Genomic DNA, 23,851 nt, shown 5'->3' on the forward strand with positions numbered 1-23,851 from the left:
TTTTCTTCTTAACCTTTGTCCACACACCTCAGATTGAGAAGAAACTAAATTGTTTTTGTCTACTTCTACTAAGGGGTCACTCCCCTCATTTCCCCCATCTGAGCCTAATTAAAATGATTGCCACCCTTGGAACTAAGCCTTCCCAATAAAGGAGAGCCCAATGAAGTGGCAGCAATGTATGAAATCGCGGATTCTTTCTCCTTGGAATTATTTTTGATCTTTTAGAGAAGCTACATCCTTAGATAGCCATGGGGGAGTTCTAGAAACTAGCTCTTGAATATTGTCTGAAGAAAGAGAAGAATTTGTATTTGTATAGACTAGAAGAGGTGCCCTATAGTAGCTCAATTATGTCTGGTTAGAAATTACATAATGGTGGGACTTGTTACCAATCCATTAGGTGAGGATGTAGCGTGTAGTCTGACTTCCAAAATTAGAGTTGTTTAGTTTTAGACACTAAGGAGTGTGATGCTCTATTGAGAAGCATCTTCTGGGTTTGAAAATAATATTTTTGTAATCTACTTGCTGCCTCCAATTTATTTTACCAAGTTTTAAGGAGATATCAACTAGTAGACCACTAAAAAGGTCCATCTCTAGAAAAATCTAAGCATAGGTGGTGTGTTGGCATTGTGTTGTCATTGATGTCAACTGGTATAGGATGGCTATCGATATAAGAGATGTATATGCAACACTGTCATGGATGCATACCAGATGTGATATCTTTGATATCACCTTGTGTTGCCGAACATCAGTAAGGCAAGGGAGAGAATGTCATTCAAAAGAATGACCATTGGAGTCACCGGTACACAAGTTAGTGTTTGACTTGTGTGGAAGATATGGACAAGTTACTGATATAGTCTTTCACTGGTAAGGAGAGTACGTCAAATGGGAAGTGATGTGTTGACAGTCTATGGTTGCTAACCGGTGAGCATGTGTTGAGATGGAGAAGATAAATCAACCAAATGAGTGGTTGCAACCTGGCAAGCTTATGATCAATGTACAAGCAGGATGAGTAGGATGTTGAGCTGCTATTTGTGATGAAGAGGCGGAATGTAACCTAAATCACATCAATACTGGAGGAGAAGGATGTACAGGTCACCGATATACTATGTGGATGAAAAACAATAGGACTCCCACCAGATAGAGATGCAGTCACCATGTGAAGAGATGACTGACAGTGAGAGTGCCCAACTCGATCACATGTGCCTATTTGAAGACATGCTGCACAAACAGGGAAGTCACCTGAGTGCATTAAAGGTTGCAGATGACAACAATCCACTCCCACCAGTAAGTGGAACTTATCTCCTATTATTGAAAGTGTGCATCATAGTTCGGTGAGATAAGACAAAAGAGTTAAAGGCAGGTGGTTGAAGGCTCACACCGGATGGAAAGGTGAAACACTAAGATGCCTCAAGTGCATGTATTTGGGGATATGCATTGGACCGATAGAGAAGGCATGATGAGTTGCTGGGATAGATGGAAAGTGATGGGTTTGTCACTCTGACAAACTGGTTGAGATGATGTCCTGCTTTATGATGAAGAAGGCAAGGCTGAGCAGCTACAGATAGAGAGTGCAACTAACATGCATATGTCTTAGATGAAAATAGTTGAAGGTTGATGACATGGTGTCATCAAGGTGTTTACCGGTAAGTATGTCCACCGGTAATGCAACAACGTACAGATGTAGAAGGCTCCCATCTGATGAAGATGTGCATAAGGTAGGTTAGCAAGAGTGTTTACCGGTTGAGTGTTCCACTGGAAGAGAAGAAGAGTGCAAGGTTGATGACAAACTAGTTAAGGGTTTAATTGGCAGAAGGACCCGGTAATGGAGTTGGTCGGTGATCCCATCCATACCGACATAGATGACCTAGAAAAGGTGGATTCCAATAGAGTGGCCACATGGAGGTGAAGTGGTATGCAAGCACAAGTTGGCATGTTAAGTCGGTGAAGTATCAAGTGACGAGGTAGATGGTGACAGGTCAACATATATGTCGACGGTGAGATTCACGTGATGTGCAGTAGGGGTTTGCGGCTCGAGGTCAGTTGGACAATAGAGATCTAGCTTAGACTGATTGAGTAGATCGAGGCAGGTGAAGGAGACCTCGAAGCCATTCTTGGTGATCGACCAAGATATCTGTCGATAGGTTAAAAGAAGATTGCTAAAAATAGAAGGCATGATTAGGAAGGTATGAAAATGGCAGGATTGATTAATATGTTAAAGTTCATCAATCAAGGTGATCGGATCTCATGAGATCTGATTGGATTTGGTTTGTCTCGAGGTTGACAAGGAAACCCTAACCGCTTCGAATAACATGGTTAAAGTGTTCAACCGGTAATAGAAGTGCAGAACTGACAGTGACCATACTGATAGAGAAGAAGTGCAGAAGACTGCAGAGAAGGCAGACATAGAATCGATAGAGTGTAGTACTAGTGGAAAGCAGCGGTGTAGCAGAGAGAAGAGAGAACCGGTAAAGTGCAGAACCGACAGAGAGTAGAACCGACAGAGAAGGAGAAGAGGGTGAACTGGCAAGAGTGTGACAAAGAGTAAGGTAACAACAGTGAGAGGGTGAGCAGAGTACCGACAGTGAATTGGATAGAAGATCTAGCAGAGAGATTCACAGAAGAGTTACAAAATCCATTTGTAACAAGATTATTACTTTTGTATTTAAATATACTCATTGTAGATCACTGAGTTGTAGCTTGGTGCAGGGGTTGTAGCTCCTTGGGTTGGCACCGTAAATCAGTGGTTGGTGCTCCTTGGGTTGGCGCCCTAAACATTGTAATAAGAGATTCATTGTGAGGTTGGATTGGAGCAGTAGACTCCAACAACATTTCTCATCAAGGTTTTTTGCATCTTGGGTTTTCCTCGTATATGTTGGTGTTATGTGATGTCCCCTTTTATGTGTGAGCGCATTTGTGCTAGTCTCGCTTCTAACCGGTAAGTCTGCATTTAGTTAGATCTATTAACCGGTATACTCACATAGGATAGTTAAAGGGAAAAGTTTGCGAACCACTGATTCACCCCCCTCTTAGTGGTACATTGTGTTTGACAAGTGGTGCTCACATAATTGATTTTTTCCTTTGAGGCACATAAAAATCTACCCAATCCATTGCCAATGACCTGCAAACAATCCATTTCTAAAAATTGAATGGGGAGGTATGGTAATCGAACCCACAAAAATGTAGATCTGAAGATCAATGGTCGAGGATCAAAGGAAGAATACTAGGCCTTCTCACATAATTTATTTTCCTGAAACACCCATGGGCTATTTTTTAACATTCTCTCCTTGTCCTCAAGGGATTGAAACATAAGGATGAAGAAGCCCCTAACACAGGTGTAAACACTGATCTCATCCTCCAAGCCATCTTTCTAGTGGGTATTGATCCTTGATCATGAAGATCACACAACTTGGGTCGGATTAGAACAAATATTCAAATAAGTGGATGATCGTGAAGGAAATCCTCTCAATCATGGATTGGGCTAGTAACACAAATCTCTAGATTGTGCCCAAAATATTGCAGAAAAAATGGAGAAAACTCTTTGTGTTCCTTAGCTATAGCTAAACTCTCATCCTTGTTCCAGTTTGAATGACCTTTCTTCCCAAAATCTAAAGTCCTGGATGGCTCAAGAAAACAAATTATTTGTGAAATCGCTACCCAAACCATCCTGGAGAAAACCCTTTCCCAACATGGTGACCTTTCCGAGTCTTTGAACAAATCCTATCTCATTTTGTAGAGCCTACCTATATTGTTTAGTCAAGTGAGGGTCGTGTTGCCAATTGTGGGCCAACAAGGGGTGTTGTGTGCCCTAGTTCTCGATTGCAACAGTTCTAAGAATGAAAGGCTACCACTAGAGAAATAACCATTGAATCGTTGATAGCCAACACAATCACCCAATAAACTAGATGCTAACATTGTGGAGAGGAGACAACGAACATTGGCGTCCTTTAGTTGTGGGCAGAGCAAAATTCATAGCCGCAAGAGTAAATGACATTGTGATTATGACTATTATTTTTCCATGTAGAGACTTGTGATTTTTGATTTTTTTATTATTTATTGTTTATTTTTTCTATAATATCTTTATTCTTTTGTGAAAATGATTTGTGATTTTAATGCTTTGATTTTTGATTTATTTTTTCTTCATGACACCTTCATTCTTTCAATCTTAGCTAGTAACTATTTTTTAACACTCGTTTTTGAAAATTTATCCATTGATTTGTGTTATATATATACATTTTTTAATTATTAGTATTTATATTTATATTATATATTACTTTGTCAGCTATTTAATATTTAATTTTTATATTCTTTGATTAACAATTAACATACTCCCATCATTACACTCCACCCTATACTATCACTATAATTACTCATCTCAAAATAATAATATTTAAAAACATTTAAAACAACAATTACTACTATTATAACTATATAAGAACTTCCATGCTAGTCTACAGTGCACTCCACAAATACTAATAATAATAATAATAATACTAATTTAGTCAAATACTTATGCTTACACTTCGGGTGGAATGGAGATACCCACAAGGTAGAACTGTGATGAAGATCGTAAACTTTATCTTATTCCAGTACATACTAATAATATATCCATTCTGTCTTTGAATAAAGACTACAGCACTGCTAGAATATCCATGTGGGCAAGTTCTCACCTGATTAAGAAGAGGAAGCAGCAGGTAAAACATAACTGTAAAGAATACAGTCTCGGACGTTCTCACGAATCTTGATATAGCGTCGAAGCAGGCACTCTCTAGTAAACCCAGCCTTTTCGACCACCTTCTGCGAAGGCAGATTCTCAGGTAGCACGATGGCTTGAATGCGTCTCAGTCCTGGAAGCTCGGAAAACCCGGCCTGAACAGCCCGCATGACAGCTTCAGTAGCAATGCCCACGCCCCAGTAGTTTCTGCTCACAGCGTAGCCCAGCTCAGCACGGCAGCTATGACTTCCAGCGCCTTGTTTGAGCAGAACGTGACCCACGGCCTTGTCATTAATGCAGATGGCCCTGAACCAGGGGTGAGGGATTATAACTGTCATCAGAAATTGCCTCGCGCTTTCTATGTTGGGAAAGGTTTCCCATGTCATAAAGCAAGTGACTGCATCGTCTCCCGCCCATCCATAGAAGTCATCGAGGTCATCCTCGCGGAAAGGGCGTAGCGTGAGTGGCTGTGTTTTCGAGGCTCCTGGAGTGTAGCCGTGAAGCTGCTTCAAGCCATTGGGAAGCAAGTTCAACTTTGCACGGACAATGTTGTGAATTGACGCCATGCTCGTGGACAATGTTTTCAGAGAGGTGTGAAGATGTGATTGTTGGGGCTTGGCTTCTAGAGGCGTGGTGGACGGCTTCCTGGATGTTGGATATCTCATATTTTTGCATGTGGTCGGCGTGGCTGTTAAAGTGCTCTGTGAATTCGTAGAACCGACCACATCTAAGTGACCTGTGAATTTGGAGAACCCACCACATTAAGTGATGTCTGAATTTGTAGAACCCACTAAGTGATCAATGCTTTTGTACAACCGACCACATTTGCAGTGTGTGAACCCACAACTAGATTACTTAAAAGAAAAGTTCTGTACGTTCTTATTAGATCGATGCTGAGATGGTTGGTATTGATAGTTTGATTATTTTTTCAAGATTGTAGGTACAGTTTGTTCGGTTACCTCAATTAACCAATGGATGCGAAGCTTACAACGCTTAAGAAGACTTCAAATACATTTCAAAATTTACCCAAAAAAAATTTAGTTAGTGTAGAGCAGCTACAAAAGCTTAACATAAATTATGTAGTTTAAAATGTCAACTCACCAAAACATTATGCATTAGCTTTCACATTAGGAGGAGATGGTGGAATTATGCATAAGCCTTCACATTAGGAGGAGATGTTGGAGTGGTGTAAGGATCAATTCAAGGATTGTTTAAAAGAGGACTGATAAGCATTCATCTAATTATATGTTTCAAATTGTAAAAGGTATTGATACATTCTATTTAAGATTTAGAGAATGATGTTATCGATAACCATGTCATTATAGGTAGGAGAAGACCACTTGGAAGTTTTCAAATGGTTTTTCACTCAATAGGAGGTGAATAGTAGTTGCTGTTGTGTGAATACCTATTTCATTTGTGTACAGTAAATTATGGATTCCTTCTCCAGTAATTAAGAAGTTCTTATAGTTTCTCAAACTCCAAGGTCACCCCCTTATCCTGAGCTTAGATCTAGAAATAAAACAAGAGTGAGGATGTGACTTTTCTTATTAAGATAAAACATTATAGAAATCTCTTCATTGAAAATTAGGACTCTCTTGGATTTCTAGAGTTAAATGAAAATGAAGACTATAAATTTATTCATATGTTAGCCACATATGAAGGCTTGGTTCATATCCCCAAGGAAAGTGATTCTCAAAAGAGAAAAGGCAAAGGATGAAATGGTGGTAAAAATTTATGAATCATTTTTCAAGCACTTTCACTTTTAGTTTGCAAGAAAGTCCAAATAAGATACTCAAAGATGTCAAGTCTACTAGAGATGAGCCATCTTAGATTAGAAAAAGTAATTTTAGTTAAATGTGAGTTTTAATAAATCAAACACCATAGATAGTGATAGTTTTTTAGCTAAAATTAGACATGCTATATTCTATTAGGCTCATAGAACAAAATTTGGGGATAAGAATTTAAATCATGCTAGTAGTTGAAATTTCCAATAGCTAAGAAATATCACCCAAAGACTTTATATAAAAGGTGGGGAGTATAATTCTTCAAAATAGTGTTAACATTCGATTACTACTATTTCAACAACACACGAGGTGGTTAGAAACCCAAATTATGAGCATGGCATTGAAGGAAAAAAACATTATAATATGAAGGATGTATAGTTAATCAAAATTGGTGAGCTTGAACTTCTTCTAAATAATTAGCCAAGAGGCTCAATGTTTAGATGAGATTGGATTCCTAATCACATATATGAATATTCAAAAAGTCACAAGGGCTTCAATTTCTATAGTTTCAAACAAGAATAGAAATTAACTATTGACAATGGGGGGATCATCAAATAATATGGTAAGCAATAGGAAAACTTTACAAACTATTACTAGAACATTTATGGAATGAATTGAGTACCTCTGAAGGACTCCTAAATTGTTAACAAAAATAAAGCCCTCAATTTTAGTTAGAGCCAATCTAATGTAAATGGTTTGGAATGTAACTCCTTTCAGATAATTATTTCAGTAAGGAAACTAGCCAAGATGCAATGCCTTAGGATAATTTTCAAATCCTTTAAGCCGTGAATGGCATAAAGAATCATTTAATGCAAAAAAAGAACATTCCTACAGAACTATTGATGCAAATTTCTCCTTTCTCTTGTAGTATGATGTAATATCTTGGGTCAAAATAATAATGCAAATATAGTTCTTAACTTCACATAAACTCTTATTAGTTGAATATCAATAGTATTGGGCCCTATTATATGATAATATTTTATACAACTTCGATTTAAATTACTATTAATATATCAATAATTTCATCACACATTGATTAATGATGAAAATATAACACTTAATTTCATATTATAATGAATAAAAAGTAAAGGTGTAATTCCTACTCTCTTTCCTGTTACAATAATGACTATATTACATTTAAATGACACTACAGTATCATGAAATTCATACCAACAACAATGGAGAAATGAATCAATCTATTGTGGCTAGATTCCACATCCAATGAATCCAAATTATTAATTCTCTATGAGATCACCCTCTAAAATAAAAAATGGTTTTTGTCCTAGGATTCATGTGCTTGAACACAAGTACTAAAAATAGAGTTTAAATATAATTTTGTTAATAAATTCTCAAAATAGATTCTAAATGGATTTTCGCTAAGTGTAGATGATGATCCCAAATAAAAATATTCATTTTTAATATCCTCCATAAATAGAATAGGTAACCCGTCATGTACACATGTAACTTCAAATTTGAACATTGAGCATGAGTGGAAAAGATTCTATTTTGAAAGTGATGGTTATGAGATGGACAATTGGAAATAATACAACATGTGTTGGCATGTTAGGATAAGCATATAAAAATAGATAGAAATTTTAGGCCCTGATGGTTACCAAAACCAAAATACTAAAAATATGTGATGGGGCATTGCGGTCTAATCAATTGACATACTATAAAGAGAAAGTCTAAAAGACTGACCAATATAACAAAAATTTAGGTAATGGATTAAAGACATGTCTTGATGGACAATTTTAAAAATCTAAGAGGAAGAAGTTGGAAGAGAAGGCATAATCAAGAAGGAAAAATTATCATAGATAAAACTAGGGAAGACACAAGTATAAACCTAATATGCATAAATTTTAATTGATTGGAAACAAGAGATGATAATTGGCTTAAGTATAAAAATCATAGCTTGATTTATTTTATACAGATATTTCTTGTAGTGAGTATGTGAACAAGAATCAGAGGGGATGACAACAATATCTCTATTTTTTGATATTGTAACATTTTATCCAAATACTTGTTTTCTATTGCATTATTAGCCAACTTCAATTTATATGAAATGAGGGCCTTTGTGGTTGTACTGTGTTTACCCTAAACATGTTTTTTTATTTGATAGAGATGTTTTGTTTGACAGAGATAAAAGTATATCCCTTGTGTCAATTACATTTTTAACATGCAATATTGTGAATTTTGTACCCCTCAGAAGCTATTATTAATCCTTCCCCTAAGACAAAGAATGAATCTAACTATGATTAAGCATGAGGTTTGGTAAACAAAAACACTATTTACTATCCTAATTAACTATTAGAATTGTTAAGAAAATAGAGAATATATTAAATAAATAACATAGAGCACACATAAAACCTACACTAATTTAAGAATAACCATGTATCTCAAAGTATGCAAGCACTCTTAAGTGTGCATGCAAAGTAAATATGAAAACATAAAAAGATAACAAGATCCACATGAAGTAATGGACCTATATACCTGTATTATCATGCAAGTCTTTTCAACATGTCTACTCTACAAGAACTTACAAAATAGATAAAATTATATTATGGTATCTTAAATCACACAAGTCATAATAATCACAAATATAAATTATATTTTAGTATAATTGAGCATGAAAGAAATAGGAGAGAGAGGGTAGGGTTAAAAAATCCACTTATAAGGAAATGTTACTAATTTTCAACTTGGCATGCCAACTGTGGAATCACAACATATCAAATATTGCCATGTTGTGGCATGTGATAATGGTCTATTTGTTCATTGTAATAAGTCTCTAGAAGTAGTTGGAACTATATACAACTTTAAAATTAGAGTGTTAGTGACAAAACATGCCTCGTTTCAATTGGTTTCATCCATCAAGTGCAAGGAACTAATTGAGAGAGAAAAATGATATGAGAAATGTAAATACAAGCTAAGCATGCAAACATTTAAATTGGTATAACAATAATTGAAATAATTGGATTGTTTAATGAGCAAGTAAAACATGCCAAATAATAAGCATGGTAAATGCAAGGGTTGGGGCTGATCATAAAGGTGTACAACTTTTCTCCGAGTATAGGCAAATAAAGAATGGTGATGCAACCCTTAATGACCATAAAATATCATGTAAGCACATAGGACACTGGGCTAACATATACTTCCATTTTTGGCATCTAATAATAGGAGAATATATTGATTAGGTGAGATGACATTAGTCTTGCAGCAATAAATATCTTGATATATGACATATTAGATATGATCATGCAATTGATAGGTGGGGAAGGTTGGTGTGTCAAGGAACTTGGTTAGGTCATCAGACTGCGATAGTGTAAAATGTGATCCTACTTGAGAACATGTCAAAATGATTGCCTCTTCATGAGTGAGATAGTGTAAAAAGACATAAAGAACATAATGGACATGAATTATAACAATGAATAACTACCAAAATAATAAGATAAAATGGCCCTTAATAACCAAATAATGTTGCGTAATAATTTAAAATAGACAATCATATTGATAGACAAACCTAGACACACAAATAAATAAAATATGGTCACAGAAGAATATAAAGATGGTTACCCCCACTACAAACAACATGATAAGAAGGTATAAGCTCATGTAAGAATAAGATATAATAAAACTCATAAGCATTAAGATAAACATACATACATACAATCTTAATATACTAACAATGATATACATTTGACTAACACTAAAAATATGAACATATAATTGAAAGTTATTTTGTTTAGACTTCACACTGAAAATTATGAACATTTTATTAAGTGTGAATTAGAAATTAATTTATTTTTTTCAATTTGTTTTATGAAATAAAAAAAAAATTCAACCATAGATATATTACAATCAACCTAATATGAAGAAATTACTAATAAGAAATTAGACAAACAAAGGTTGCATGCTAGTTCACACTGCACTCCTCAAATACTAGTAATAATATTATTATTTTTTATAGTTATACATTTATACTTTCAGTGAAACGGAGATACCCGCAAGGTCGTACTTTCAACTGCGACGAAGACCATATACTTCATCTTATTTCACTATACTACTAATATATCCATCCTGTCTTCGAATTAAGATCCAAAGACTAAAGCACAGCTAATATCCATGTGGGTACGATCTCATCTGATTAAGAAGAGGAAGCCACAGGTAAAACATGACTGTAAAGAATACACTCTCGGACGTTCTCACGATTCTTAATATAGCGTCGAAGCAGGCACTCTCGAGTAAACCCAGCCTTTTCGAGCACCTTCTGCGAAGGCAGATTCTCAGGCAGCACCATGGCTTCTATGCGTGTCAGTCCAGGAAGATCAGAGAACCCGGCCAGTATAGCCCGCATGACAGCTTCAGTAGCAATGCCTATGCCCCAGTAGTTTCTGCTAACAGCATAGCCCAACTCGGCACGACAGCTATGAATTCCAGTGCCCTGTCTGAGCAGAACATGACCCACGGCCTTATCATTAATGCAGATGGCCCTGAACCACGGGTGAGGGATTATCACAGTCGTCAGAAATTGCCTCGCGTTTTCTATGTTGGGAAATGTTTCCCAAGTCATAAAGCGGGTTACTGCATCGTCTCCCGCCCATCCAAAGAAGTCATCGAGGTCACTCTCGCGGAAAGGGCGTAGCGTGAGTTGCAGGGTTTCCGAGGCTCCTGGCGTGTAGCCGTGCAGCTGCTTCAAACCATTGTGAAGCAACGTCAGGTTTGCACACACAATGTTGCGGATTGACTCCATGGTTGTGGATATTAATTTCAGGGCGGTGTCATGAGATGTGTGTCAGGGATTGGTTTTTGTAGGCATGGGGAACTATTGGTACTTCTCTGATGTTGAATATCTCATCTTTTTGCATGTGGTCGGCATGGTTGCGAAAGTGATCAATGAAAACCGACCACAATTGCAGTGTACTTACCTGCAACTAGACTACTGATTAAAACAGCTTGCTATGTCCTTCCCTTAAAATTAACGCACATTTGAAGATTTAGACTCTCCTCTGCTCCACCCAAAAAAGTAGGCAGAAGTTGCAAGGAGATATATATTTCATGTTGCTGATTGATGATTATTCTAGGATGATGTGGGTTACTTTCTTGAGGGAGAAGTTTGAAGCTATAGACAAGTTCAAGATTTTCAAGGCTATGGTTGAGAGAGAGACAACTTTGAAGCTAAAGTGTCTGAGATCCGATAGAGGTGGTGAATTCACTTCTAGTGAGTTCAATACATTTTGGGAAGATGATGGGATAAGAAGATAGTCGTCTGCTTTGAGAACCCCTCAACAAAATAGAGTTGTGGAAAGTAAGAACAAAACCATTCGGGAAACTTCTAGGACAATGATGTTGGAGGGAAATGTTCTGCATGCCTATTGGAGAGAAGCTGTGAGTACTGTTGTTTACACTCTTAACTGAGTGCATATCAAAGGTGATATTAGTAAGACTCCTTATAATTTATGGTTTGGTCATGCTCCTACCATTAAATATTTTAGAATTTTCGGAAGTAAATGTTATATCAAGAAGGATGAATATCTAGGAAAGTTTGATGCTAGATGTGATGTAGGATTATCTCTTGGTTATTATACCAAAAGTAAGGCCTACTGATGTTATAATAAGAGACTGAGGAAGATAGTTGAGAGTGAAAATGTCAGGGTTGATGAACGAAATGAGAGACAATAAAAATATTGCTGATATGTTCAGATGACTAGAGTGACAATACAAACAATGGGAAGAAACTTCAAACTCAAAATCAAGTCCAAATCATTTCGGAGAATACAGTGTCTCAAGGAGAAGGGACTAGTGCAAGTGCCAACGAAAGAACACAAGAGTATGAAATTTAAGAAAATCCTAAGACTCCCAGGTATGTAAGGTTGAATCATTCTAAAAACTAGACCATAAGAGATAAAAATAAAGGTGTTCAAACGAGAAGAAGAATTGTTGAAGATCAAGTTGAGTATTGTTTGATTTCAAAGATTGAACCTAAGGATGTAAATGAAGCATGTAGAGATGAACATTGGGTAAAAGCAATGGAACAAGAATTGATGTAGATTGAAAATAATAATACATGGGATCTTGTTCCCAGACCTAAGGACAAAAATGTAATTGGAACCAAATGGGTCTTTCAAAACAAATTGAATGAGAAAGGTGAAGTTGTTAGAAACAAAGAAAGACTTGTTTGTAAAGGATATTCACAAATGGAAGGAATTGATTTTGAAGAAACTTTTGCCCCTGTGGCAAGAATTGAAGTTGTAAGATTGTTTCTTGCCTTTGTTTCTTACAAGGATTTCAAAGTCTATCAGATGGATGTCAAGTCAACATTCCTCAATGGTGAATTGGAAGAAGAGGTGTACATTGAGAAACTGGATGGATTTCAATTGTCTGATCAGGGAGATATGGTTTGTCAGTTGAAGAAAGCTTTGTATGGACTAAAGCAAGCCCAAAGAGAATGGTATGCTAGATTAGATAAGTATCTACTGAAGCTAGGAGTTAACAAAGATACTATTGATAGTAATCTGTACTTCAAGATTGATCATGATAACATTCTACTTGTTGAAGTTTTTGATGATGATATTGTCTTCGGAGGGAATGATAGTTTATTCAAAATTTTTGCTAATGAAATGCAAAATGGATTTGAAATGTCTATGATTTGAGAGATGAAATTATTTTTGGGTTTGCAAATCACATAGTCAGAAAAAGGAATCTCTATATCTCAGTCCAAGTATGTAAAAGTGTTGTTGAATAAGGATGTAAGTTGACTAGATATAGATCTATGATTGGTGGATTTCTCTATTTGACTCAGACCAGACCTAATATTATGAATGCAATTTGTCTTGTTACTATATTTCAAGCTGATCCTAAGGAATCTCATGTTGTAGTTGTCAAAATTTTTTTTAGATATTTGAAAGGAACAGTTGATTTTGGTCTATGGTATCCTAAAGATGATGATTTTACTTTGAGTGCTTTTATTGATGCTGATTGGGTAGGACATGTGGATGATAAGAAGAGTACTAGTGGTGGTTCATTTTTCTTGGGAAGAAGATTGGTTTCATGGTTGACCAAAAACCATAATCTATTTCTCTATCTACTATAGAGGTAGAGTATATTGCTGCAACAAACAATTGTACTCAGGTGATATGGATGAAGAAGATGTTGAAGGATATCAGAGTAGTGTATGATGAGCCTACTGCTATCTTTTGTGACAATTCAAGTGTGATTGACATTTCAAAGAATCCAGTGTTGCATTCAAATACTAAACATATATCCATCAAGTTTCACATTTTGAGAGAAAAGGTAAATGAGAAGGAAGTCAGATTGGAGTATGTGTCTACTAAGGAACATATTGTAGACAGATTAATAAAGCCTTTGCCTAAGGATAATTTTGAGTATCTCAGAGTGAATTTAGGGGTGATTTCCCTTCCTAATCAAAATTAAGATGCATTGGTATGCATTAGTCCGGTGCATTTCACAATCATATCTTGTGATCCAGATTGATGATTGGTGGCTGCTAATCAAGGGGAGTAGTTAGTTTTTTGAGTTAGTTTTGTGGTTTGATCTATAAAATACGTGCCTTTTCCATTGATGTCAAAGGGGGAGAGAGTCATGTGAAAAAATATTCAATGAGATTAAAAAAAAAGTAGGAGAGTTATGTGCAAGGTCTAAGGGGGAGCTGTTTATTTTTTGCCATTGATTGTGTCATATTTTAACATCATATGTTGCCATCAATGCCAAAGGGGATATTGTTGGAAGAATGTTGCAAATATGTTCTTGAGAGACATTTGAGAGATGTGTTGCCTTTGATGTCAACACATTTCTTTGTCTGAGACAGTGATGCAGTGAAATTAAGTGAGTTAGTTTGTTCAACATAGTTAAGTATAATGAAGATCAAAGTTTGCAGATTAAAGGGTTTGTATAGGGATTTCTATAGTTGATTTAGTTCAAGTTTTAGAGGTCCTCATGGAGATTTGATTGAGTTGTGGGTATTTGTGTTGTGGATGGTTTTTCAGTTGCTGAATGGTGATAGAGTGCCAGTATTTTGATTTGCATTCCTCCACATCGTAATATCTTGTTCTACGGATTTGGAGTATGTTTAGGATGTTGGTGTGTATCCTCAATTCAAGTGGTTCATGGTGTGGAGGCCTGCAAGTGATTTTTCAAGGTTGATAATCATTGCAGTTAGTGTTATTGAGGTTCAGTATGACGCTGCTGATGATTCTAGTAATATGTGATGGTGCAGATGTTGCTATGGTAATTCATGATTCTTGTGGATGTCTCTAGATCATGTGCCTTTTGTTTTGGTGGTCCACATTGATCATTGAGCTCTTAATTCATGATTTTATTTGATACATTGGTGCTCTTCATGTTCTTGGTCGACCGGATGCTTGTAGCATGTTGTAGATATTTGAGGTGTAATTCTTGGAGGTATAACATGTTCAAGGGAAAGATTTGGGTTTGTGCTATGTCTTGAACAACATTGCTTGGTCCACATGTAATATTGTATTGAGTATGGTTTTATTTTTGTAATTAGGTGGTAAGTGTTGGGCTGACCTTGATGATTTCTCCAAGGTTGATGTCATGTATAAATAAGTGTAATAACTTTGTAATTGAGGTGTGTGTGGATGAGTGTATGTGCGCTAAATGTATACATCTTTTAAAGGTAGAGAATAAGTGTGAAAAACAAAGTTATTGAACGCCCTTAAGGTATTGTATAATGTTGCTCGAGTCTCCTTCTAATTACACCATCTTGCAATTGAGAAGTTTGGCAGTGCTTAAACCATTGTAGAGAGCAATAGCTTCAACAAGGTGGTTCGTCTGACATTCCAAGGGGAGCACCACCATTGAAAGGAACCTACCATTATCATCCTTAATATCAATTTGAACCTATTTTATTTATTTAAAAGTTATTTTATTGTATTTTAGAATTATTTTATTTACAATATAGATTGTATGTATTGCTTATTCCAGAAATATTATGTTTACTATTAGGCATGAATATTTTGACATTGTAAATGAGAGTAAAATTTATAACAAAAAAATACAATTTTTATTAAAGACTTCACCACTTTCTATCATTGTAAAATTTTCAGTACTAATAATATTAAGACAAAAAATAAGAATGTTTGTTAACACACTTCACTATAAAATACCTGTCAACATTAATAATATTAATAAAAAACCATCTAAAATAACAATTGCTACTATTATAACTAGAATACCTATATTTTTAAAAATATATATGTAAAATAATGCTGAGAGATATCACATATTTGTCTTTCAAGAAGGACATGGAGTTGAGTAATGCTGCACTCTTTCACTCTCATTAAAGATGTAACAGTTTCATATACTTAGAGACAAGTGGCAATGATTATATTTTATTCAGAGTAATAGAATAATACTTATAGAGAAACTAAAACATGCATGCATTTACCTATCATCTACACGTCAAATTTATTCAAAATCAATTTTTTGTTTATGGATATTTGTATGTCATTGTAGATGCCTCGCGACATAATTATATAAAACAAATTACACATAACACTTCCATACTAAGGGAAATGAGCCAGTAGTGGACATAGGACCAATAACTGTCCTCTTTTTGTCAACCTCACCCCTTGTTAGTAGACATAGTAGGAGCCAAAACAAATGGTGATGGAAAGTCCATTAATAAATATCACATGTACCAAAAGTGGATAATTTTTTAGCTTTTTTGACCATAATTAGCCCACTACTAGGACATTTGTGCACCAATACCAGAACATTTGTGCATAACTACTGGGGCATTTGTCAACTACTACTGACTATTTTGTGTTATCTACTATTGGCACAAAGGTGATTATGTATTAGACAACACTTTGAAATGACCACTTTTTGACCTTTGTGCACATAACGAATTTCACAACGTGCATCGTTACTACTCACAAGCCAAAACAATAGATTGAAGTAGTTAAGTCACATATTGATAAAACAAAAAAAAATCATCCAAATCCGATGAACCATTTAAGAACTTAAGATGCAAAAAATTAGCTATGTCCACTACTAACTCTGAATTTTGACGCCTTGCCTGAACAGAATGCAGATGGCCCTGAACAACGGATGAGGGATTATAACTGTCATCAAACATTGCCTCGCGCTTTCTATATTGGGAAATGTTTCCCATGTCATAAAGCGCGTCACTTCGTTGACTCCTGCCCATCGATAAAGTCATCAAGGTCATTCTCGCGGAAAGGACGTAGCGTGAGTAGCTGGGTTTCTGAGGCTCCGGGAGTGTAGCCGTGAAACTGCTTCTAGCCATTGGGAAGCAAGTTCAACTTTGCACGGACAATGTTGTGAATTGACGCCATGCTCGTGGACAATGTTTTCAGAGAGGTGTGAAGATGTGATTGTTGGGGCTTGGCTTCTATAGGCGTCGTGGACGACTTCCTGGATGTTGGATATCTCATATTTTTGCATGTGGTCGGTGTGGCTATTAAAGTGCTCTGTGAATTCGTAGAACCGACCACATTTAAGTGATCTGTGGATTTAAAGAACCCACCACATTAAGTGATCTCTGAATTTTGTAGAACCCACCATATTATGTGATGTCTGTATTTGTAAAACTGACCACATTTGCAGGGTATTGACCCACAACGAACCGACCACATTTAAGTGATCTGTGGATTTAAAGAACCCATCACATTAAGTGATCTCTGAATTTTGTAGAACCCACCATATCATGTGATGTCTGTATTTGTAAAACTGACCACATTTGCAGGGTATCGACCCACAACTAGACTACTTTAAAAAAAAGGGTATCTGTTGTTTGGGTTAAATCGATGTTTTAGATGTTTTATATGCAGTGTTTACAAGATTTTTATTTAAGTGGTTTATTTGAGTCATATTAATAAGAAAGTTTTATTGGAGAAACTTTTTTCAATTAAACAATAAATTCTAAGCTTTGATTTATTTAGGTAGTTTATTTAAAATCATAGTAATACTTGGGTCATATTAGAGAAGTTAGTGTGATTGTAGAAGAGCCACCTATAAAAATCAAAATTTAAAGTGTGCTATTTAAAATTGCTCTTATAAGTTAATGTAATTTCACAGAATATTCTTTTTCACTCAATATATTTATTAGCATATAATTTAGCTTCATAGTTCATTTGAAGTCACATTAATAGAAATGTTTTATTGGAGAAGATATTTTGACTTAAACATAGTTCATTCGTTGTGTTTTCTATTATGCTCCTAGATTTGTGTGGCTATTTCTAATTTGCGAGTTGTAAGTTTGAATTATAAATTTGATCTTCCATTTAGATGAGCTTTATAATTCCATACACTATTGAATTAGATTACAAATAATTTTATGCATTTATTTCATCAATTTATCCCATAATATCTTTTAATTCTTTATATTATAAATTAAATTTGAAATTCAACCATTTTTAAAAGTAATACTTATATAACTATTATTTAATTATTGAACTTATATTAAGAATATTTAATTATTAAAACATATTAGTTTGGATATTTAAAATATATTTATATTAAAAATATTTATAAATGTCATTTTGAAGCTATTTTATTTATTATATAAATTTTATTTATTGTTTATTTTAGAAATATAATGTTAACGGTTAAGTATTAATATTTTAACATTGTAAATAATGATTAATTTAAGACAAAAAATAAAATAAAAAAATATTAGCACACTTCACCCCTTACTATCATTATAAATTACCTCTCAACATTAACTATCATAGACATCTTAAATACATCTATCTAAAAGATGCTGGGATATATCAATCTGAAGACACCTACCTACTCTCAATAAAACTTAAATATAGATGCCTTCAATGTCTTTTAGATAGATGTATGTAAGATGTTTATGTTTTTGATAAGGTAAAACGTGTTTGGAAGGGGCCTCAAAACACTTTACAATGACCAATAGCTATTGGCTAAAGATAACCAAATAAGTAGGAAACAAACAACAATAGAAAAAAACACAACAACATAAAGGAAAAATAGGGCACAAGCCCAAACTGACCTACTTAGATCTTTTAGAATCTTGGTAGCCTCCATATCCTTCGGTATGATGTGGTCATGCATATCCATGACTTCTTTAATAGCCTGGGTTGGATCACCAATGGTCTTAGACTGGTTAGAAGTTCTAGAAAAGAGCCCCTGCATTTTGGACAAAATGTAGTTCTTAGAACCATTAGCAAGATCACCAGCCTCCACCTCTTCACCACTAGCATCAAAATTTTTATCTTTTTATTTCTTACCTCATGGATTGAGTTGTTTCATTCAACATACGGAGACCACTAGAATTCCTCTGAACAACCTCTTTACTAACATTAACCATAGTATTAAGATTGTTGTTTACCTTGGCCATCAAACCTTCCAGAGAGCTAATTCGTTTCTCTTTATTCGACTTCAAATACCTCACATCCTTGGCAATGAAATCGATAATCTCTATCATTTTATTAGCCTCCCCATTTTCCATGCCCCTATTTCCCATTGATGGAATATTCTCCACCTTGTCAGAGAGGGAGAAAAGGTTATTTCTAATATCTAAAATATGAGAGACTACCCAATTGAATAGGTTGGTTTGACAATCAGTAGCATTCAAAAGTAGCATATCTACATCCTGAAAGGAATTTGGGGGAATTTCACCAAGGGTCTCATCCTTAGCACCAACATGGGTATTAAGACCTTTTTGCATGCCATCCTCTTGAGGTGCCTCATACCTATCCTCTGCCATCCCTTTCCTATAATTCTTATCAAGCAAAGGAATCTCATCACCCACATACTCACTTCCAATGACATCCATACTTCCCTTTTTGGTTTTGTTAGCATAAGAGCCCTTCTTACCTTTGCAAGGATCCAAGGGCTCCCCAATGACAACAATGAGGCTAGGCCAGGTAACCTTTTTCTCCTTTTGAGAAATCCCTGGAATATCTTCAGATGGGTTAGGCCTAATGTGAGATACAATCTCAACCTCATCCTCCTCAATCTCAAAACCATTATTCCACAAAAGAGAGGGACTTTTCTTGGCTTTCTTTTTGGCCAAATACTTCTTTCTAATGCATATATCACACCATGCCTCTTCATCTAAGACCACATCCTTAGAGTACATGTTTGAGTGGTGTACCATGATATTTTGGGCATAATCCAATTAATGCTTCCCCATGGGGGCTTAAGGGGAATGGACACAACCTTTACATATTCCGCGATGATGAGGATATGGCCCTCATGAAGGATTAAGGAAGATTTATTGCTATGATCATTGATACTAGCACTACAAGAGGAAACAAGGTAGAATGAAAATGAAACCCAACACCTATAACAAAAGTGATTAAGAAGAATAAAATGATGCCCAAATAGACTAGAAAAATGGCCATCTAGGGTAAATCACCTCATAAAAACTTCTACCATCTCCACCTAGAAAGGTTAATTGGTGCCACGATTGTAGCCCTTAAACTTGGTTCTTTCCACTTTTTCAAACTTGTCCTCCTTGAAAAATAGAGCCACGGATTCCTTGAATGCCTTCCTATCTTTATAAACCTTCTTGTCCTCATGGCTTAGGCTAGTTACTTCCACACTCAAGCCTTTAGAGATCACTAGCTCCACCTTATAAGCCAAGAGAGACCCAATCTTCTATCCAATAAGAAAAGCCTTAGTTTCCATAGGATCATGACCATGGAGATGTCCCATGAATAGGGTAACTCCACTTGCCTCTAATTTACCCAAAATTGAGGGCATCTTCTTCTATTTGTCATAGGAATTAGGTTCCAACCAAAATCTATCTCCACTCATATAGGTAGTAGGGCCCAATGATGGAAACATGACACAAAAATAAGCTAAAAATATGAGGGAAAGCAACAAAATAATGTAGGAGAATGTTGGGATAAAAAAGGTCAGGGTAAAATAAAAAACACCCACAATCCGTGTGGAGTGTAGAGAGAGGACATGGATCAATCATTAGTTGTAAAAATAGAGTAAACTATGAGTTCTCATTATAAATGAAATAAGGATCGAGAAGGATGCAAAACCTCTAGTTCCTAAGAAGTAAAAATAAGGGAATAAGAAAAACACCAAAAAGCCATAAGGCTGCCAAATTAATCCCCCACAAACACCTAGAGTCACTAATGATCCCAAGGTTAGCAAATTGGTTCGCAACAAAGTTCCCTTGTCTATAAATTTGAGAAATAAGACAATCATCCAAGGCATTAATAATCTCCAAACAATCCACAATAAGCCCTTGGATGGTCCAAGAGGGTTTTTGGATGCCTTTCAAATAATCAATGATCTTCAAAGAATCACCTTCAATTCAAACTTTATTATATCCCTTTGAAATAGGCAAATTAAACCCAATGTAGGCAGTGTAAGCTTCATCATAAGATGTTTATGTTAGTAATATATAAGGTTTATTATATATAATATTTATTTAGATACATATTGTATATCTCTACTTCAACTTTTTTTGAATGTATTTAATATTTTCATATGTCATGCGTTAATAGAATATTCAAAATAATTATACAATTAAAAACTTAAACTATCAAAAACATGTTTAATGAATATTTTTCATCCAAGTAATGAAAATGGAGAGCATATTTATAGTAAACAAGTTTATGTAAAAATTGAAATCCTCTTAATTTGGTGAAAACTTATTTGTCTATGCAAAATAATAATAATTTTTTACCTCTATTTATTGTAATTTATGCAATAAAAAATTAAAAAAAAAGTGAAGAGATGATTATTTAATTTTTTTCAAGTATTTTTTTTTCTATTTTATAAATTTTTATTATTAATGTGGTATTTGTCAATTACATTTTTTTATATTATACAATTTTTTTTATCTTAAGAATTTGTAGACATGGGGTTCACTCTCATATATTAAAAGTAAAAAGATATAAATACATACCCTTTCCACAAGAGGTGCTAAAAAAATACCTCAAAAGATTGTGCTATCAACATAACTCTTTAATATTGAAACGCTAAATTACAACATAATTAATTTGTTGTGTTCTCAATAAGCCCATTCACTGAGACATTTTCACTCTGTCCATTAAATCCTCCTTTCTAAACAACATTTGGTGTTTACCTAAAGGTGATATTTTCTTCTTAACCTTTGTCCACACACCTCAGAGTGAGAAGAAACTAAATTGTTTTGGTGTACTTCTACTAACAGGTCACTCCCCTCATTTCCCCCATCTGAGCCTAATTAGAATGATTGCCACTTTTGGAACTAAGCCTTTCCAATGAAGGAGAGCCCAAAGAAGTGGCAACAATGTATGAAATCATGGATTCTTCTCTCCTTGGAATTATTTTTTATCTTTTAGAGAAGCTACATCCTTAGATAGCCATGGGGGAGCTCTAGAAACTAGTTCTTGAATATTGTTTGAAGAAAGAGAAGAATTTGTATTTGTATAGACTAGAAGAGGTGCCTTATAGGAGCTCGATTATGTCTGGTGAGAAATTACGTAATGGTGGGACTTGTTACCAATCCATTAGGTGAGGATGCAACGTGTAGTCTGACTTCCAAAATTAGAGTTGTTTAGTTTTAGACACTAAGGAGTGTGATGCTCTATTGAGAAGCACCTTCTAGGTTTGAAAATAATATGTTCGTAATCTACTTGTTGCCTTCAATTTATTTTACCAGGTTTTAAGGAGATATCAGTTGGTAGACTACTAAAAAGGTCCATCTCTAGAAAAATCTAAGCATAGGTGGTTTGTTGGTATTGTTTTGTCATTGATGTCAACTAGTATAAGATGGCTACCGATATAAGAGATGTATATGCAACACTATCATGGATGCATAGTAGATGTGATATCTTTGATACTACCTTGTGTTGCAGAACATCGGTAAGGCAAGGGAGAGAATGTCATTCAAAAGAATGACCTTTGGAGTCATCGGTACACAAGTTAGTGTTTGACTTGTGTGGAAGATATGGACAGGTTACCGATACAATTTTTCACCAGTAAGGAGAGTATGTCAAATGGTAAGTGATGTGTTGATATTCTATGGTTGCTAACTGGTGAGCATGTGTTGACATGGAGAAGATAAATCAACCAAGTGAGTGGTTTCCAACTGCCAAGCTTATGATCAATGTACAAGCAGGATGAGCAGGATGTTGAGCTGCTATTTGTGATGAAGAGGCAGAATGTAACCTAAATCACATCAATACTGGAGGAGAAGGATGTACAGGTCACCGATATGCTATGTGGATGCAAAACAATAGGACTTCCACCAGATAGAGATGCAGTCACCATGTGAAGAGATGACTGACAATGAGTGTGCCCAACTAGATCGCATGTGCCTATTTGAAGACATGTTGCACAAATAGGGAAGTCACCTGAGTGCATTAAAGGTTGCAGATGATAAGGATCCACTCCCACCAGTAAGTGGAACTCATCTCCTATTATGCAAAGTGTGCATCATAGTTCGGTGAGATAAGAAAAAAGAGTTAAAGGTAGGTGGTTGAAGGCTCACACCGGATGGAAAGGTGAAAGACTAAGATGACTCAAGTGCTTGTATTTAGGGATATGCACTAGACCGATAGAGATCGCATGATGAGTTGCCAGGATAGATGAAAAGTGATGGGTTTGTCACTTTGACAAACTGGTTGAGATGATGTCTTGCTTTATGATGAAGAAGGCAAGGCTAAGTAGTTGTAGATAGAGAGTGCAACTGACATGCATATGTCTTAGATGAAAATAGTTGAAGGTTGATGACATGGTGTCATCAAGGTGTTTACCGGTAAGTATGTCCACCGGTAATGCAACAACATACAGATGTAGAAGGCTCCCATCTGATGAAGATGTGCATAAGGTAGGTTAGCAAGAGTGTTTACCAGTTGAGTGTTACACCGGAAGAGAAGAAGAGTGCAAGGTTGATGACAAACTAGTTAAGGGTTTAACTGGCAGAAGGACCTAGTAATGAAGTTGGTTGGTGATCCCATCCATACCGACAAAGATGACCTAGAAAAGGTGGATGCCAACAGAGTGGCCACATGAAGGTGAAGTGGTATGCAAGCACAAGTTGGCATCTTAAGTCGGTGAAGTATAAGACGATGAGGTAGATGGTGACAGGTCAACATTTATGTCGACTGTGAGATTCACATGATGTACAGTAGGGGTTTGTGGCTCGAGGTCAGTTGGACAACAAAGATCCAGCTTATATTGATTGAGCAGATCGAGGCAAGTGAAGGAGATCTCGAAGCCATTCTTGGTGATCGACCAAGATATCTGTTGACAGGCTAAAAGCAGATTGCTAAAAATAGAAGGCGTGATCAGGAAGGTATGACAATGGCAGGATTGATTGATATGTTATAGTTCATCAATCAAGGTGATCAGATCTCATGAGATCTGATTGGATTTG

The 23,851-nt window shown here is 35.6% G+C and overlaps 2 protein-coding genes across 2 annotated transcripts; both read right to left on the reverse strand.

The window, feature by feature from the left end:
• Positions 1–4,671: 4,671 nt before the first annotated feature.
• On the reverse strand, positions 4,672–5,277 carry LOC131856515 (uncharacterized). Its single transcript, XM_059208330.1, has one exon. It carries the CDS (start codon positions 5,275–5,277, stop codon positions 4,672–4,674), a length of 606 nt encoding a protein of 201 aa, XP_059064313.1.
• Positions 5,278–10,636: 5,359 nt separating this feature from the next.
• LOC131072341 (uncharacterized) lies at positions 10,637–11,242 on the reverse strand. The gene has a single exon (XM_058008482.2). The coding sequence runs from the start codon at positions 11,240–11,242 to the stop codon at positions 10,637–10,639; it is 606 nt and encodes a 201-aa protein (XP_057864465.2).
• Positions 11,243–23,851: the final 12,609 nt, after the last annotated feature.

This window comes from Cryptomeria japonica, chromosome 7 (assembly GCF_030272615.1).
Source record: "Cryptomeria japonica chromosome 7, Sugi_1.0, whole genome shotgun sequence".
NCBI lineage: Eukaryota > Viridiplantae > Streptophyta > Pinopsida > Cupressales > Cupressaceae > Cryptomeria > Cryptomeria japonica.